The sequence below is a fragment of the Myiozetetes cayanensis genome, unplaced genomic scaffold (assembly GCF_022539395.1).
Source record: "Myiozetetes cayanensis isolate MyiCay16 unplaced genomic scaffold, myiCay2020 scf9, whole genome shotgun sequence".
Classification (NCBI taxonomy): domain Eukaryota; kingdom Metazoa; phylum Chordata; class Aves; order Passeriformes; family Tyrannidae; genus Myiozetetes; species Myiozetetes cayanensis.
Window position 1 is genome coordinate 9,610,714 of NW_026088185.1, and position 17,575 is coordinate 9,628,288.

Sequence of the window (17,575 nt, forward strand, 5' to 3'; positions counted from 1 at the left end):
AAGCAAAAGCAGCACACATGCAATTTCTTGAAGTACATGGCATGCTAGTTCAGAGTTGTGATTCTCCTTCCTCAGCCTTTATCAAAGTGAATACAAGGATTTGCAAAATACAAAGAAAATACACAACATGCAATCGTTTTTCATTTACTCACTATATCCAATGGAGTTTTGCTTCCAATCTAATTAAAAATGTCAATCAGAATAATTAAAGACAGAAGTATTTAAGTATAATGGTAATCTGAAAGTGTTTCTTGGGTGGTTTTTTTGTTTTATTTTTCCTGTACAATAACTGCATTGCAAGCAGTGCATGAACAGAATCAAGAGCTGATCCTGTGTGCCCCATGTCTACACTGCCCACCCCTAGAGGAAATACTCCTGAAGCAAGAAAGCTACAGCCACTGTGGATAAACAGCACTTACATGACTTCCTAAGGGAGGAGGGAAAGGAGGGAAATAATGGGAATGTTTAAGATCAAACAGATCTACAGATACAAAACACACACTGTGGGAGACTTTGCTTAATGAAGTTGGATCACTTTGTAAACCTACAAATACGAATAAACCAGGGATATTTCTGTTTGAAAGTCTGCTCATGCAGGCAAACATCTTGCCTTCAATAAATAAGCCTGATTACACCCCTAAAACCTCAGTGACTTCAGCTCTTTCTGAGAGCTGTCTATCACTCTAATGCAATGCATCATGCCATGATCAAATGTCCTTTTCATTGGATTCAGTAGATTTGAGGGAGTCAGATATTCTTCCCACATTTACATTTAAACACCACACACACAGATACACAGACTGGTATTTAAGGCAACAGCAGAAGTCCATAACCTCTTTCCAAACTGAAAGAAAAATGTCTCCTGCAATGCTGCAATGGCCTTGTTGTTCTCTGTCAGAAAACAGCAGATGTAAGCTTCTCCACCCCAGGAAAATAAAAATATAGACTAAAAAAAGACAAGATCTACCAGAGAGACAGAAAATAAACCTCAGAGATGCTAGGCAATACTCTGTCCTCCAAACCAAAGTGCCAGCAGAGTGCCAGAGCAAATGGTAAATCGCTGCACTCACTGAGATCATAAGCAGCACTAGCTTTCTAGGAAACATTTTTAGAATCAAAATTTTCTACTTTCCAAAACATAAAATTTAAGACAGATTGTACCATGATGAGCTAATATATATCAGCAAATCTAGCATATATGGGCTCCTATTGATCATTTAACCAGTGGGTACATATTGCACAAATGCTGACATCGAAGCTTAAGTCAGTCTACCATGATTTGGGGGATTCTAGAACTGAGAAACAAATTGGGTTTATTAACATTTTTTTTGAGCATTAAGTTCCTAAGTTCTTCTCCTTTGGAAACACTTCAGTTAATGACTTTTGCACTCCTCAGCTGAAAAAGGAGCTTCCGTGTTGGAAAAGCTCTCACAGACATAGGTACGAAGGAATTCACCACACAAAACACTATCGTCTCTGGTTCAGACAAAACGCTCCCTTTGAGAAGGAGGGTGCTGGTTGTGGAGACAGACAGGCATTTATGAAGGAGAAACCCCAGAATGTATCCCCTGAATAAAGAGATCTGGATCAGGAGGAAGCCTAGAGGCTGCCACTGGACAAGCACCGGAGCCAGATCCCCATGTGGAGAGAGCTTTTAAACCTATCCCAACCACGCTTGTGATTCACTCATCACTGATTACCAGCATCCTGCTCTCAGATGGGTGAATGAACAAATTCTTGTTGATACAAGACATAGATAATTAGCAGCAGCAGCCACATCGAAGAATTGTGGGGTCTGTGATTTGAATTTCTCCCCAGGTTGAGGAACCAAGTGTTGAAGACATGGCTTAACTACCTCGGAGTGGCAAGGGCTGGTCTAATAGAAGTGTTCCCCAGCCTCTCCTTTCACAGCACAGCCAAAATGGCCTTCTGCTGCCAGACATCTCCCTCTGCCCCTCCTCCCTGACACGCACAGCTCTGCCATCACCTTGCTACAGGCAGGCAGAGATTGGGCTTTTCTTTGGGACATGGCTTTTGGTTAAACCTTGCTCTCCTCCCAGCCTCAAATGAATTAGCCCCTGTGCTGATTCAATCTCTATTAGTCAAAGAGTGATTGTCATTTACTAATAGAATAAGGAGAAGAGCAGATTAAAAGAAAAAACAACCATCAATTCTTACAGTCAGAGAAGAGATTTCACTACAGGAGGCAGGCATTTAATTCTGTTTGCCCTAGCATTGCACAGAAACCTATTTTTATCAGCACAAAGTGCTTGACTGTATCTCCAGATGGAATTTTAATGTGAAATTACAATTTAAATTCTACTCTTTTTACATCAATAAAGATTTTGTGACAAGAGATCATTTCAATGAAAGAAAACCTCACCATATTTTTCTTTTTCAAAGGAGTTTTGTGATGTGATCAGCTCTAAAACACCAGCTAGCAGTTGTGACCAACATCTCTGACTACTGAACACCAAAGTCAGTCCCAATCTAAACAAACTTGAGGCTATTTTTAGAAGTAGGAAGGCAGATGGGAGTTTCAGTTGCTTGCAAGCACACATGCCCACCGTTCAGCCTTTATGAATGGCTCCTTACAGATGGAGAAAGGATCGAAGAATCTCCTTGCACTCTTCTCTTTTTAGCAACATCACATCACTCACTGCAGGGCAACTACCCCACTAATATCCCAGACAACCTAAAGGTCCTCCAGGAAAAAAGCTTCTGTTGTGGGGCTCTGTGTTTGGAACACACAAGCACAAATCTTATTTGTTTGGGTCAAAGGACATGACCTTTTCACTCTTATTTCTTATTTCTCCTTATACATTTCCTCTTCACACAAAGAAATGGAGCTAAGTTCCAGCCAAAGTACTGGGCTCACAGTAAACATGAAAGTCAAAAAATGAAAGTATGTTTTCATAGATAAACCAACCTTTCCTAAACTGCACTGAAATGTGTAAATATTTTATAACACTGAGAAGCTCTGGTGCTTAAAGCACAGACCAAATCCCCTAGTGAGGGAAACTCCACTGGACGCTGCATCTTCTTATTTGGACTTACTTTTGAAAGTGAACATTTATTTAGAAATAAGCTCTTTTAGATACCTGTTATAAAAAAAACTGAGGGGAGAGGGGAAATAAAAATTAATCTTAGAGGGTCCTCGATGAATTTGTCATATTCTGGAACACCAAAATAATTCCCTAACATTTTGCCAAAGTTTGGTCTTTTGCATGTAGAGAAATACTAGTAATCATTACTTATAGAAAAAAGATTATTGCTGCACCCACCTTGGTTTAGTTTTGACTAGGATTAAAGCTCCATATTTCACATGAACTCTTTCAAGAAATTTTGGACTCATAAAAAACTGTCTTGTTTTAGGATAGATAATTCCTAGATATTTTCACTTTTGATCTATCGATAATAAAAATATTTACCCAGGGGATAAAACAGTAAAATAAGAGTTAATTTGACACTGAAAAATAATGGTTTTATTTCAATAATCATGACTGAGAATATCTTCTTGGATTGGAAATATTTTGGAACGAATATTCCATATGTTGGAGTTCCTGTGATAAAGATCAGTGGTTCAAAGTTAGTGCTTTTAAGAAAGAAATCAGTTTATCTCATTATTGCATGTGTTAAAACAAAATAAAAAATCTCCCTGTCTCATGTTGGAATAAGTGAATAAACTCAGGCACAAGGATTCTTTCCCATTTCATGCACACAGTACAATTACCTCTCAGCTACTCAAGACTCTGCTCTCAGCCCTTTTACCATCCTGAATGCTAGCACTGCAAAAAAATCAGTGTAATGGTGGTTCCTGTACCAGTCATTTAGTCAGCACTATCAAATATAAAGTTACTAAACTCAGAACTTTGTAGCTCTCTACAACAAAACCGAATCACCTTCTGCTAACAGTGAGTGCAAAGGTGACAGATCCTGCTCCTACTGTTGGATGAGCACAAATGCTTTCTGACACAGAGTCTCTGTATTACAGAGAGAAAATGAGAGACTCTAAACACCAGTGGCAAAATCCTGGTCCCCTCAAAACTTCCAGGTTGACATCCTAGTACAGAGCAGTGGTCCTGTGCCTGCAAAAGACTCAAATTCATAGCACTTTTCCACTGTACACAGAACAGCTGTGTGACTAACTCTGCAAATGATGCTTGACCTTGGGTTTCCATACTGCAGCTACAGTCACAAATACAGGAAGACTCAGATGGAAAACCATGGCATTTTTCTGTCCAAATATAGAACACTTGCTGCACAGCTGTCTCTGGCCCAAGGTTTGCATTTCATCCTCCAAAATTAAAAGAAAACCCAACCCCTCTGATATGCACTGCATTCCCATCCCTTTCTTTTGTCTGCCAAGCCTAAGCAACACCAGGATTCGATAGCAGGTCTGTCATTTGTTGCCAGAAAATACAGACAGTAACAAGTACAACAGAGAGGAGACCTTGCTCCACACCTGATCTGTGCTTCGTGGCACCCAGGGACTATGATATGTAGGCTGAAAGAGAATCCCCCAGTGAAGATGCTTTTATGGAGGTCTCTGCTTGTGCAAGTCGTACAAGAATCTGGTGATGAGACATGGGTAAGATTGCATTACACGTTGCTGTGGCCGTACATGTGTGGGCTTGTACAGAGCACTCCCCTCTCTGTGTATGCCAAGAACATTTGGTTTTGTTCCAAATGGAGGTCAGGCTCAGCAGGGAACCCCTCCATCCTCACAGGCAGAGTCACCAGAGATCAGCTCTAGGAGAAGGCTCTAAACAAGGCAAGGCCAAATTCAGTGCCCCAAACAACAAAGGAGCAGTGATATTTTAAGTGTCCTAAATATAAATGCTTGCAGGTGGGAGCTAAAAAGGCTTAACATCCCACCTGAAATTCTGCCCCAGTCCTGCCCTGGTGTAATTACTGCCCAAGGTTTCCAAGCTGCTGGGATCCTGCCCCAGGCCAGCTGCAGCATTTTTCCTGTGGGGGCACATGTGGTGTGAAAGCAGCACGTGCTGTGCAGAGCTCCTTCTCAATAATTAAATACTTTGACTCTTCAACATAGAAAGAACCAAACAACATGTAACACAAAACAGCACACGGTGTTCTTACAAAGCATGAATATCTGCACAGTTTTCTAAATAGACCTTAATTTTTTTAAAGCAATTTAAGTCTGTTTATATGTGACCACCCTGGATATCAAGCAGTTAACACTCATCTTCATGACACTTACTTTTACAAGTAACAAACATCTGTAAATCCACCCTACACATCTCCCAAATGCAATGTTTGGGTAAAAATTCTTGACTTTTTATAAGATGCAATTTCTAATCACTCAGGTAGAGAATAGTAAAAAAACAACAAAGGAAAAAAAAACCAGTTACATTTTATACAAGGTTAATCTTGATTCTGGTAATTTTATCAATGCTGCTATTATTTCACTAGAGGCAAAAAAAGAAACTGCAGGTATACAGCTGACAAAAACTATTTACTCTCTCAGTTTGCAGGTGAGATAAAGTGTCAGGTAAATAAGGCACATCCTGTGTCATGTACCAGGAGCTGTCCCTTACTACTGGCCCATACACATACACTGGGAATATTTTGATCACAGTTAAAAATAACTTGTGCACACATAAACTCCGCTCAAAGACAACATTTAAGTACAGAGCTTGTTGAATAAGGACTGGACAATCAAGATGAACTTGTTTTTAAGATACATCTGGGTGCATATATTTGAGTTTGCTGCACCATATTGCAGGTTTTTACAGCTTTCTGAATATCCAAAGAACTCAATAGTAGCCATCAGGGGAGTTCCCAATATTAGCATATGCACAGACATAACAGCAGATAGAGGCTTGTGAAACTGAGCACTCACCAGTTCCAAGCACTGCCGGTGCCCATACGCAGCAGCGTAATGCACAGTGTTGTACCCCTCTTTATCCTGGATGGACGGATTGGCATCGTTCTGCAGAAGGAACTCCAGACACCTGGGGATAATTCACCGGTGTGAGAGCTCACGATATTCAACAGACTCTTCCTTCACTGCAACTGGAAGCGGCACTGAAAGCTGGCAGTTGTTAATGCTGTGTTTGTAGCAGCATGTCAAATCACTTTTCACCAATAGCTCCTCACATTCACCTTTTTTTTTTTTTTTTTTTTAATGAGAAAATGCCCACTCATCATTGAGAATCATCTTCATGAAAAAAATCTTCAACCCAACTTTTGTGGCTACTCTAGATTACAAAAGTGGTTTGCTACTACGAAGACTGAAAGAAAACTATGCAACTCTGTGCCATGATGTAAACAGCCTAGAACTGCTTCTACTCAGATAAAAACTCATCAGCCTCCAAACATGCACTATGGTAGGTTGGAGAACAGAGACTTAACTGAGTTAATTTTCTAACATGTAAATACATGTACATATTTTTTCTTTGTTGGCTTTTTTTTTTTAATTATGATTTTCAGAAGATCTCTTTTGCTGTCTTTAGCTCTTACTACTTTCCGTTATTCAGTCAAGATACCATTTTTATTAGTAGTATTTTCTTCCATAGCCTGTGATCTGTAGTGAATGTAAGGCTGTCATATGAGAAAGGGGATTTTTTGGTTTTTTTAAATCGCTAAGCAGATAGATGAAAATGTTAATCCCAGTGAATGCATTGAGAAAGCCATTGGCTACCTCTTTTTGCAATATACATACTATGTTGTGCATGATACTGAAGACAGTGCATGATACTAAAAAAACCATAAAATTACTGAAGCTGTACATTTTCCATTAAGAAACGGCCACAAGCACAGAAACAGAAATATCGAGGCACATGTGCACACAGAAGAGTGTGGAGCTTGTTTCTCTAGGTTAGCCCTCACTGAAGCCAAGCATTGTGTTTAGCAGAGCAAGGAACGAGCAAGAGCAGAGTGTAAAACTGCAAACCAAAGCAGGGGTGCTCTCCAGCAGTGAACCCTAACTGCTTTTTTGACACCAAACTTACAATGCAGCTTCTTTTTCCTTCATCTCAGTGGTTCTTTCAAGTTCTTCAGCATTTTCGTGGGAGTTGCCTAAAATATTCTTTCTTCTTAGCATAGAGGACAGAAAAATGCAACTTATTTTCAAAGTATCATACTGGTGACTTTGAAGCAGTCTGCCACCCATCCCAACCTCATCTGCAAGGAGCTGGTCTCCTCCAGCCAATAGTAAGAATTATACAATTTAAAGGAGTGTACTGCATGGGTCTGCAGTTAATAAGTTTTGCAAGCTATTGAGACAACTGCAACATGGTAGTTTATTGTCCCACAAGTAAATGCCTGAAGAAAGAAAAAAGTAATTCTGATTTCTATCAGATACAGTTTGACCATCACTTTCTAGAATCCTTCTGTTTCTCCCACAGCAATGTTGTGCACTTTTTTCTTTTCAAGAGAGTAACTCATGATTACCACATCTTGCTTCTTTCTACAATAACCTGCTAGTTCTTCTCTAGCATTTAGGATTTAGAACAACTTTATTCACTGATACTAAATCGGTCTATCTTGAATCTGCATTAGCTGACTGTCTCGCCATCTGTCAAATATATTGGCAACGCTGTGTGATCTCGTGGTCAGGTTCTTTAGTTTCTGAGGGAAATTCTAAAAGAGCTCAGCATGTCATCATATTCCTGCATCTCCAATGATTTTTGGCACCTCTGCTTCCCAGCTGGATGCACAGCAGACAGGCTACGATTTGTGAGCTTACAATCATGAGCTCGTGATTACCATCTTTCTTGGCCACCAAGGACAACACAGAATATGTTTCCAATCTGTTATCATCATGGATTCGTACTTCAAAGGTTGGTAGAAAGACAGTTTGCTAATTTCCATCCTAAAATAATACACAATATTCCCAAACGGATCCTGCACAAAACAGCACATCTGTCTTTAATGTGCCATTTCCCATTTGTAATGTCAAGATTTGACATTCTTCCTGTAGGTGCTGGCAATAATTGGTTGTTCTACAAACTCAGGGTCTGTCTGTTGCCCACTGACTCAGAAAAAACTTAATTATTAACAAAATAACTCTCCTGAATATTAACACTGTAAGCTCATAGGCAGTATTCCTGTGCTATGCTGAATTCCTACTTGCATCTTCTTCCAGTTAACTGAAAATCAGTGAGATCCCCAAAACAAGATTCCCTGAACAGAATAAGTGATGATCCAGGGAAAAAGTACATACTCAGAATCCGCAACTGCCTCGTTAATGAAAATGCTGTGTGATTTCTGTTGCTGTTCTCTATGTTGTGCTTTCCCAAGACCATAAACAACATTTACCAGAATAGCTGAAACAGCAGGGCAACCTCACTGCACCGAGACTTTTCCCTGTTCATTAACTGTCCACATCCAAAGTTAATGATGAATATTCTTTGGACGGAGATTGCCTGACCTTGGGAGTTTTTTGACACACAGCAGGACAAATAAATTGCTGGCCTATAAAATCACGGACTGCAAATAGCTTTTCATCTGTGTAACAAGGCTTCTTCCAGAACATCTCAAACTGAAAAAAATTAATGAGAAGATAGCATCACAACATCTGAACCAATTTAGGTTTGGACTGTGAGGGCAAATAAAGGCCATATATTCCTACCAAAGTTCAGGATCTGACAAAAGAAAGCTTTTTTTTTAAAAGGAGGGATGAAAGCAGATACATCCTGAAGTTAACCAAGAGCTTGTTTAAATGCAGGAACTTCACCTACCAAGAACCAAAAGTTGAAAAACACACAGTGAATCATTCTCAACACTTCAAGTAACACCTCACCCTGGTAAGACAGAATTAGAAACAGCCAGTGGTGAAAGTTTTCCTACAAGCCTAACTGCCAAGCACAGACCTTTGACAATCCTGCCTCCTTCTTCCCAACACTGTTTAGTTTTGAGGGTGATGGGGAAGACATTTTTTATATCAATGTTATCATAGCAAATAATGCAGAAGCTGTCAAGGCTCTGATGTGGCATTCAAAACTCTACCATAAAGTTAAACCAGACTTTTCCCAATGTGGCTTTGAGGTGGTATTCTGCTGGGAATGATGCAGATGTACTTTCACCAGAACCTCACTACACAAGAAATCAAAAACTAGTTCCTTAGTGTCTGGAGGAACGAGACAGAGAAGCACAGGATGACCTAAAATAAATGCAGGTTGCTAACAGTTTTAAGAAAGAACTAACCAGATAATGGAGTCTGTTTTATACAGTATGTTATAAGGAAGAGACTGCCAAAATATGCAACAATCTTGGAATTAAAATTGCAGTCACTAACCACAGCATTTCTAAGTTTTGCAGCTGTTTTCCTCTTTTCTCATAAGAATAACACTGTGATCTGCCAAAGGATATTCCCGAGGCCTCTCCCTAAAAAAGCAACCTGTTTGGACAGGGTGAGCACTTTTATCAGCTCTGACACTGGAGTGAGACTGATGGTTAGATCTATCCCATCCTTTCCAGAAGTTTGTCAGAATACCAGAGGTCTGTAATTGCAGCCCATCTAGTAAAACCTCTCCTGCTGTCTCTTGCTCCACCCCTTCTGATGGACGTGCAGACGCAGAAAATCCACTGAGCTTATCCTTGTGAGGAAATCACGCAAAGGAAAACAAAGACAAAACGTTGTGAAATTAGTTCAGTAGGACAGGGTGACTGCAAAACTGTGTGTCATTTCAAAGGTAAACCGTGGAGCCGAAATGCCACATCACCTGGGGATTTGGCTTGCAGTCAGAGCAACTCAGTGTGGAGCTGTGCATACAGCTGAGAGGAATTCCTTTGCTAGCAGGATCACTTTTTTGGCTCAAACCACGTGGCAACATGAAAAGACTAGAATGACTGATTTACCAGAACACTTAAAACCAGAATTACACAAAGGCTTTCTTACTTTCGGTCCATGTCAGAAGCAGCAGCGTAGTGCAAAGGGGTGCGGCCCCAGTCATCTGTGTCGTTAATATTGGCTCCTGTTGTCACCAGGGTCTCAATACAGTGGAAATGGCAATTTGCAGCTGCATAGTGCAAAGGTGTCCTGGAACAGAAGTGGCGATTCGTTACCTCATATTCCAATATGCACAGCCAAGGGTAAAGATAAATCTTGAGTGTTGCATCCCTACAGATTCCCAACAGTCGATATCAGCACCATAATTTATGGAAATTTAACAAAATAAGAAAAAAACCCCTGTGATATTTTTGAAAGAGAAACCTCAAGAGGGTGGAATGGCTTTAATATATTTAATGAAGTCTGCACCTGTCTGTCTGGCATATAACTGCAGCAGCAAGAGTTCTGCAGAGAAGGCCAAACTACTTTATTCTATTGCCATTTTTCATAGAATATATGATTTCCAGACTATGTGGCCTTTCTTCCTTGTCTGATAGATTGATTCTTTTTTAAAAGAGCTTCATATTTTACCTACCTTCCACATTTGTCCTTCTTATTAAAATCTGCTCCACTGCTTTGCAAGAGTTTTATACATTCTACATTACTGGAAAGAAAAGTAAAGAAAACAAAACATGAGCAAACCAGAAGCTTACATCTCTATTGCCTCCTCTCCCCCAAAAGGAAAAAGTTACTCTAACCATTTTTGTATTATTTGCTGTGCAAAAACAGGATACAGCCAACTACAACATGAAAGTCTATCAAACAGAAAATGAAGATTTAAAAATATTATTTTCTTTCCCCCCCGCCTAAAAAACCTCAAACTTCTCTTCTGCAGAGGAGAAAAAGAAACTAATTTTCCAAAGAAAGCACAGTAAATGTGATCAGAATTCAGTGTGTTTGGAGATTTTCAATGGGAGCTGTACTTCAGTGCTTCCCACACTGAACTGGTATTTTACAAGAGAGCTTCTAAAGAAAGTTGTTGCTTCTAAAATGCCAGTCTAATAATGAGGAGGTGACATTTAACGAAATCCACCCCCACTCAGCAAAGCATTCAGCAGCAAGCACTTTGCTCAAATCCTGTTTACTTAGTGAGATATCATCACAAGAGTCACTTTTAGGTTTATTCCCATATGATTTGTGGACTGTTGATAGATCTAAGCACATCTCCAAGAGCTTTGCTGGATGAGGGGCATAGCTATTTAAAGTGATGGTCATATCAACGTGGCATTTATATAAGTGGGGAAGAATTCACCACACCACAGTGGTTTCCTCATCTTGTTTAAAGCCAGGTAATTTTTAACAGGAAACAAATCAGCTGAATTCTCACATCTTTTGTAACGCAAGCAACTGAAGGTTATGACTTCAAGCCAGAAAACGACACAAAGAAGTGCAGCACTTTCCAAGAATCCTTGTCATTCACAGAGGCAATAAATCACCCGTGTTCACACTCAGATGAGCAGGCCTTTGAAGTGTGTTCTTTTCCTAGCACCCATGCAACTCCCATTAATGTAATGCAAGTAACAGGCATGTGTCAGGGAAAAAACTAATGCTTTTTGTAAAACTCCAGCTACAGAAAAAAGACTGGGTGCAATTATGCAATATTTTGGAGTATGTTGATCCCTACTCTAAATTGCAGTTGCATGGAATAACTACAGAACACTCACCACAACGTACTAAAAATAAAAACACTTGCTGGTGTGACAATTATAGTAAGCCACTAGGAAAATACAGTTTATTTTCATGAGCCACTTTTGCTTCTTATGAAGCCTCTACTTCTCTTTGAGACTTCCAGGATGTTTTTATTATTCTCTTGGGGTGTAGCCTTATCAAAGAGGTAACATCTGAATTCTATTATAATAATCTCCATCCAAGCAACTGCCACATCTCCTCTATTAATGTGAGAGAAGTATCAGGAAGAGTAATACTACAGGAATAATAAAACCAATATTTGGATCAATTTTATTAGCTTTCCCTTTTGTAGTAACAAAAACGTTGTAATATATATTTTGGTTCACTGAGAAGAAAAAGCAACTTCCAGAAAGATTGCCAAGTATTTGCTGTGGATGAGCATTTCTGCTTGATATAACCAGAGAGAATCCAAGATGGGCTATAGCCAAGGCTCCATTTCAGTTGTTTTCTGAGCCATAAAGTACTCAACAGGAGAGTCAAAACTCAATGATTGCCAAATGTTTTGTCCTCCTGCTAGGTTAACATCGCAGCACTTCACTGACAACTATTTGGAAATATTTAAACTAACTAAATGCTGCATTTACAGCTTAAATTGATGTATTTCAACTTTCACTGCAATTTCCATTTCTGGCCTCCCAGCACTTATCAGGAATGCATCACCCTGAGAGAAGGGTGAGCCTTTTGACTTTCTAATTTGGAAGTTGGTTGGTTGGATTTAGGTTGGTTTCTCTTTTAGAAACTTTTAAACTTGCACCTGAAAAATCAAAGAGGGAGACAAACTACATTTGGACTCCGAGGTTGCAATGTGATGGGCACTGTTGCACAGCTCCATTTTCAGACAAGGACACAGTCCAAAGGCAAAGAAAGGCCAGGAATAACCCCTGCCAACAGAATCCCAGATCTACAGCTCCTACTCCTCACTTGCTGTGCCCTAGGAACTGATGATTTCCTGCACACCGCTGGCCCTCAGAGACTGCTGTGCCCAACAGGCAGGCCTGGCTGAGTGTGCAGGACCCCACAGAAACAGAACCAGTCTTCACAAGGGCATGAAAAGAAAGAGTTTTACCCAATGCCTGAAACCCATGCTTCAAATCCCAACCCAGCTCGCTGCAGTAGAGGGATTCAGATCACCTCCTTTCCTCTGCAAGCACACCCCAACACGAAGGCAGCGGCCAAGGACAGCCCCAAGTGACTCAGTTTTGACATCAGGCTGCTTCGCTTCCCTTGCACATCGCTAAATTCCCCTGTGGGTGGCACAGTCAAGTTGGCTGGCACCAAACCTGCAACGAAGCCACAACAGAACTTCAACCAGCTACAGCGGCAGCTACTCACCCTCCTGCAGCGGCAGCGTGGAGGCACGTTCTTCCGAAACTATCGGGGGTGTCTATTTCAAAGCCTGCAGACAGCACGTGCTCATTACTAAACAAGGACACTATGCTATACTTTTGTCCTAGTTAAACCACAAGAAACATCGCAGAGACAGAAAAATCAGTTAGTTGGAAAAAAAACAGAACGCAAGCAACTACAGTCAGAGAGAGGTTGTCACGGGAACGGCGGAGCAGCTGCTCCGCTTTGGCAGCTCTATAAAAAGAGCTGCAAAAGTTGACGAGCGTCTATTTCCGCATCCAGCTCTGCGCCACATCCCTATTTACGGCCATGTGACAGGCATTTATGAGGCAGATACTTATCAAGAGGACTGAGACAGCAGGACACGAGGACAGAAAACACGGAGACGTGAGGAAGAACCACAGAGTCAGCCTAAACATGGATAGGGGGTTGTTTTTATTGCGTGTGGTTTTCAGATTGGAAAGAGGCTTCCAGGAGCATGCAGGGATATTCAACAGGATGCACAAGGCCAAAGATATAATCCTGGCAGCGTTAACTCTGGTCACCCAGAGCATTTTCTCTTCCTTCCCAATCTAGTGGTCAAGTCCAGAGTGCACCACAGTTTAACGTAATGGGGTCTGTAATTACTATTTTTCACTTTTTTTTATATTCTACAGGATAATTTAGGGGGAAAAGTAGTGGTAGGACATTTTACGTGTTAAGTAATGAAGGAATTTTCTAGAAAAGGTATATGATCTGCCTTTTCACTTTTTAACTCATGGGAACTCTTGCCTGGAAAAAAAAACCAAACAGAATTTGGGATTTGACCCCTGATTAGTGTCTCTTTGAAATGGTTGCATCAGCAAGCTCCTTCTTCTTCTGCTTTGTGCTCTGCTGAGGATTCCAAGACTGCTCTCTTTACACTACATTCACTCATTTCCCCTCTTGTGCCCACAGAGCTTTGGCCAGCCTAACTCACTAACTCCAGATGGATTCAGAATCACACTTTAGCTGTATCTAAAATACATCATTAGTGAGATGTAAATACCTGCGCCAGTGCACACCCCAAGGAGATAATTTCTAAATTATTCCTTTGGGGGCGGAGGGGGGAAACCCCTGAAACAAAACAGTACCTCACATTCCTACAGTTTGGAAAAGGGTCCTTAATTTCCTTTTTCCTCCTGGTGAATTAATGTAAACCCTCTGAACCCGTCAGGAGGAAAGAGCTTTGAGCAGGAACAGCACAGGACGCGAGGAAGGACCAGCACGCCGTTAGGAAAGCCGCGCACACTCCGGTACGCGGCACCACACAGCCAAACACGGCAGCACAGGAAGTCTTTCATTGGAATAGTTCACAACAATGAGCTAAGAGGGGCTGTAAAGCAGCAGAGACACACACTACTCGAGCTCCAAGGACGCCGTGGGGCTGACTTACCCGATGACAACAACTTCCTGCAGCAGTCTGAGTGAGCATTCAGCGCTGCTAAGTGCAAAGGGAACATGTTGTGGATCCCACACCTGAAAGGCACAACAGCCTCGTTACACAGAGTCGTGTGAAAATGCAGGTTGCCTACAGACACAGCTCATCAAAAGCTCCTCCCAGAAAGGCAGCGCTTTTTGATCCTTTTCTAGGAAGATTCTTCCATGGTGCCTGTCATTATTTTTGTCTGTATTTCCTTAACAGCCTTCTCCAGAGTTAAAAATACTCTGATGCAGCAAAATCTTGGCATCATGCTTTGAACAGAATGTGGCAGGAAGGGTTCTAAAAATTCAAGGCGAGACAAAGGTAAGGGAGGAAGAGAGAGAACAGATAATGCTTGGAGTCAACTGCCCACTGTGGGATGCACAAATTTCTGCACCAAGTACACATACTGCAACTGCCATTCTGAGCTAAAAGCAAATGCCAAAAATCTTCTCTCTATATTTCTGAAACCCATTTTTTCTGTAGTTAACATCCTTTAGACAATTCTCATGTGGGTTTACAAAGCCTCCCCTTCTTGCCCCTCTCTCTCCTGGGGCTGGAGTAGCTGATGACCCTTCACACTTGCCTTTAGGCCACCATGTCACAGTTTTCTTCTAGATCCTAAGGACTAATAATCTCATTTTCCTATTTGCTCCAGCTACTCTCCTCACACTCCCTTTCACTTTCTCCTCCCTTTAACACATGATCAACCCTCTTTTCAATTACACTATAAACTTCTCAGAGCAGACATGATGGGTAGAAAAAGAAAGGTAGGCACCTATCATTAGATTAAATCTGTATCAGGCAACCACATAGTTTTTAAACAAGGTTGAGCACTCAGCAACTTTAATTAATATCAGCAAATTATCCCAGTTCAGTCTCTAGGCATGCCACTGCTTACTGTCTTAGAATACTTTTGGGTTCAGACATCTTGGTGTCTTGTCATTCAGCATTGTTTTATGTAAAGCATTTTGCTGTTCTAGAAATATCATCCTACTGGCAGTTCTCCAAGTGCACATAAACACAGAGGCTCTGAAACCAAGATTATCATCTACTGCCTGCTTCAGCAGATATATATTTTGAAATTACAAACTCTGGAACAATAGCAGATAGATTCATATGAGTCCTTCATTTCTGCAAGACAATTGGTGGATGGGAGAGTATGATCACCTCATGGAAGAGGATGTCAGATACAGACCCAAAAACAAAGGAACTTGTCTTTCTGCAAGACCCATCATAAATCATAATTACTTATGAAGCTTTAAACAAAAATTATTGTAGAAGTTTATAAAGATATTTTGTTCTCTCTAACATTCTATCTAGAAATATATTTAAGTAATTTTGGTTTCTTTTTAAAAACCTTATTCTTTCCAGAACCCACAAGCCTCTCCTTCCTTGGACTTCACACTAAATGTGTCCTCCTTGCTGCTTCACTACACTGAGGAGTGACCTGTGGTGCTGTACAGATTGTAATTTTGCTAGAATCAGCTTCTACATCTTGGAGTAAATCTATCAAGAGATGATCTGACAGCCAGGTCTCTGAAGAAAACAGTGTGAGCTTCACCTGGGTGCTGCATGTGTACCTACAGGTTGCATTTTCTAGCTGAAGATTCATTTATATAAGGTAATATTGGACATTCTGTGCTGCTGTGCTTCTTCCTTCACCCATTTCCCTCCATCTCCTCCTCTACCTAGTTATCTAATGCAATATTATTCATCTTCTAGGTCAAGATTTCCTACCCAGCACGTCTTGGCTGGTTTCCATCAAAATACACTGTCTGCACCTCTGCTAACCAGTGTCCCACTTCTACAGAGCTGTTCCCACAGGGTCCTCCCATCACTTAAACACTTTCTCCTCCAAATGCAGTTGCCTCAACGACTGACTGAGCTGTCTGCAATTGTTGCAAACAGCACTGCAGAATTTTCTTTACTAAGCTCATTCAAGGTGCTCAGCCAGGTTTATTTACATGCAGCACATATGAAAGCACATTTAGCACAGACAGTAGCATCATTGTGATCTGCCTGGCATCTCTGAGCCAACTTCTTATTTCACTTATTTCTGCTGCTGGAAAAAGCACTTTATTTGATCAATGTTCCAGTCACCCAACTGTGAAATAGAAATTTCTAACTGGATAACCCTGATTCCAAGAGTGGGCTATTCCAGTGCACCTCGTTTTCCCTTAAACCCTCAAGACAACAGAGTGAGACAGTAAACCCTCAAGACAACAGACTGTACTGGAGAGAGAGATAGAAAAACATACACATCTATTTAGACACTGAGATCTTCATGCTGGCTATATTAATAAAATCCAGTGATATTAGCTAAAGCCTGTGGAATTTCATTATCCATGCCAACTGAAGATCTGTTCCACCTTCTGAGTTTGCATGGCGACACTTGTACTTGACAGAGGAGTATGGGCAAATGTGACACTTTCTTAAATGCCATCAAGCAAACAAGCAAAACACTGATAGCTGCAAGTATCCTCAAAACTAAAAGCAGCTCATTTGCATTTGAAAGCAGGTTTTCCTAACTAGGTAAGTCAAGAGAAGTCACTGATTTCTCTGGCAAGTTCTAGGTAGAAGACAAATTATATTTTTGAGACAGGAAGAGTGATTGCCAAAATCTTATGTTCATGAAATCAGATGCTGCTATTAAACACCTGGTACAGATACCCCTCATGGCATCTCATACCCCTTTGTTTATGTTCAGGTTTGCTATTTTCTTTGGAGAGACTGTAAGAACCTAAACATAATTATACAATACTCAAATATTAATAATCTAGCACCTGCCAATATTTGAGCTGACAATTCTAATCTTATTTTGGGTGCAGTCTTGACACGTGCAAGAGAAAGAGGAAAAGAAAAAAAACCAGAAAAAATTGAATTGAAGCAGAAAGCAATAACAACATTTACAAATGTGTCTGATTTCAACTCCTTGTCCTTCTGATTGAAAAAGACTGCCAAATTTGCCAATTCAGATAAAAGCAGCCCTATTATTTCAGCTACACGAATATCAGAAACTGTGCAACATCAGGGCAGGTTGTAGTTATAGTGAGATCAGAAATACTTACTAACATCTGCTTTGCAATACTGCATTTCTATTAATTATCCTATGTCATACCAAAAGATACAAGGCAAAAGAATAATCACTGTGTAAGAAAGATCATAAACATTAGGCTAATTTAGATACTTAAGAACATGTTTTCCCTTGGAAAGCATCTGAATTTTTTTCCAATTAA

General features: G+C 40.5%; 1 protein-coding gene across 12 annotated transcripts in view; it reads right to left on the reverse strand.

Moving 5' to 3' along the window:
- The window catches only part of ANKRD44 (ankyrin repeat domain 44), a 133,993-nt gene that overhangs the window by 27,383 nt on the left and 89,035 nt on the right, over positions 1-17,575 (reverse strand). For 5 of the 12 annotated variants that reach the window (XM_050339779.1, XM_050339771.1, XM_050339782.1 and 2 more), the window contains exons 11-17: positions 14,310-14,392; positions 12,881-12,998; positions 10,395-10,463; positions 9,869-10,009; positions 6,978-7,061; positions 5,867-5,978; positions 153-179 (exon numbers count right to left, since the gene is read on the reverse strand). In XM_050339779.1, coding sequence (XP_050195736.1) covers positions 153-179; positions 5,867-5,978; positions 6,978-7,061; positions 9,869-10,009; positions 10,395-10,463; positions 12,881-12,998; positions 14,310-14,392 — 634 coding nt within the window. The remainder of the gene's footprint in view (positions 1-152; positions 180-5,866; positions 5,979-6,977; positions 7,062-9,868; positions 10,010-10,394; positions 10,464-12,880; positions 12,999-14,309; positions 14,393-17,575) is intronic. The other 7 variants (XM_050339783.1, XM_050339778.1, XM_050339772.1 and 4 more) reach the window with 6 other exon arrangements.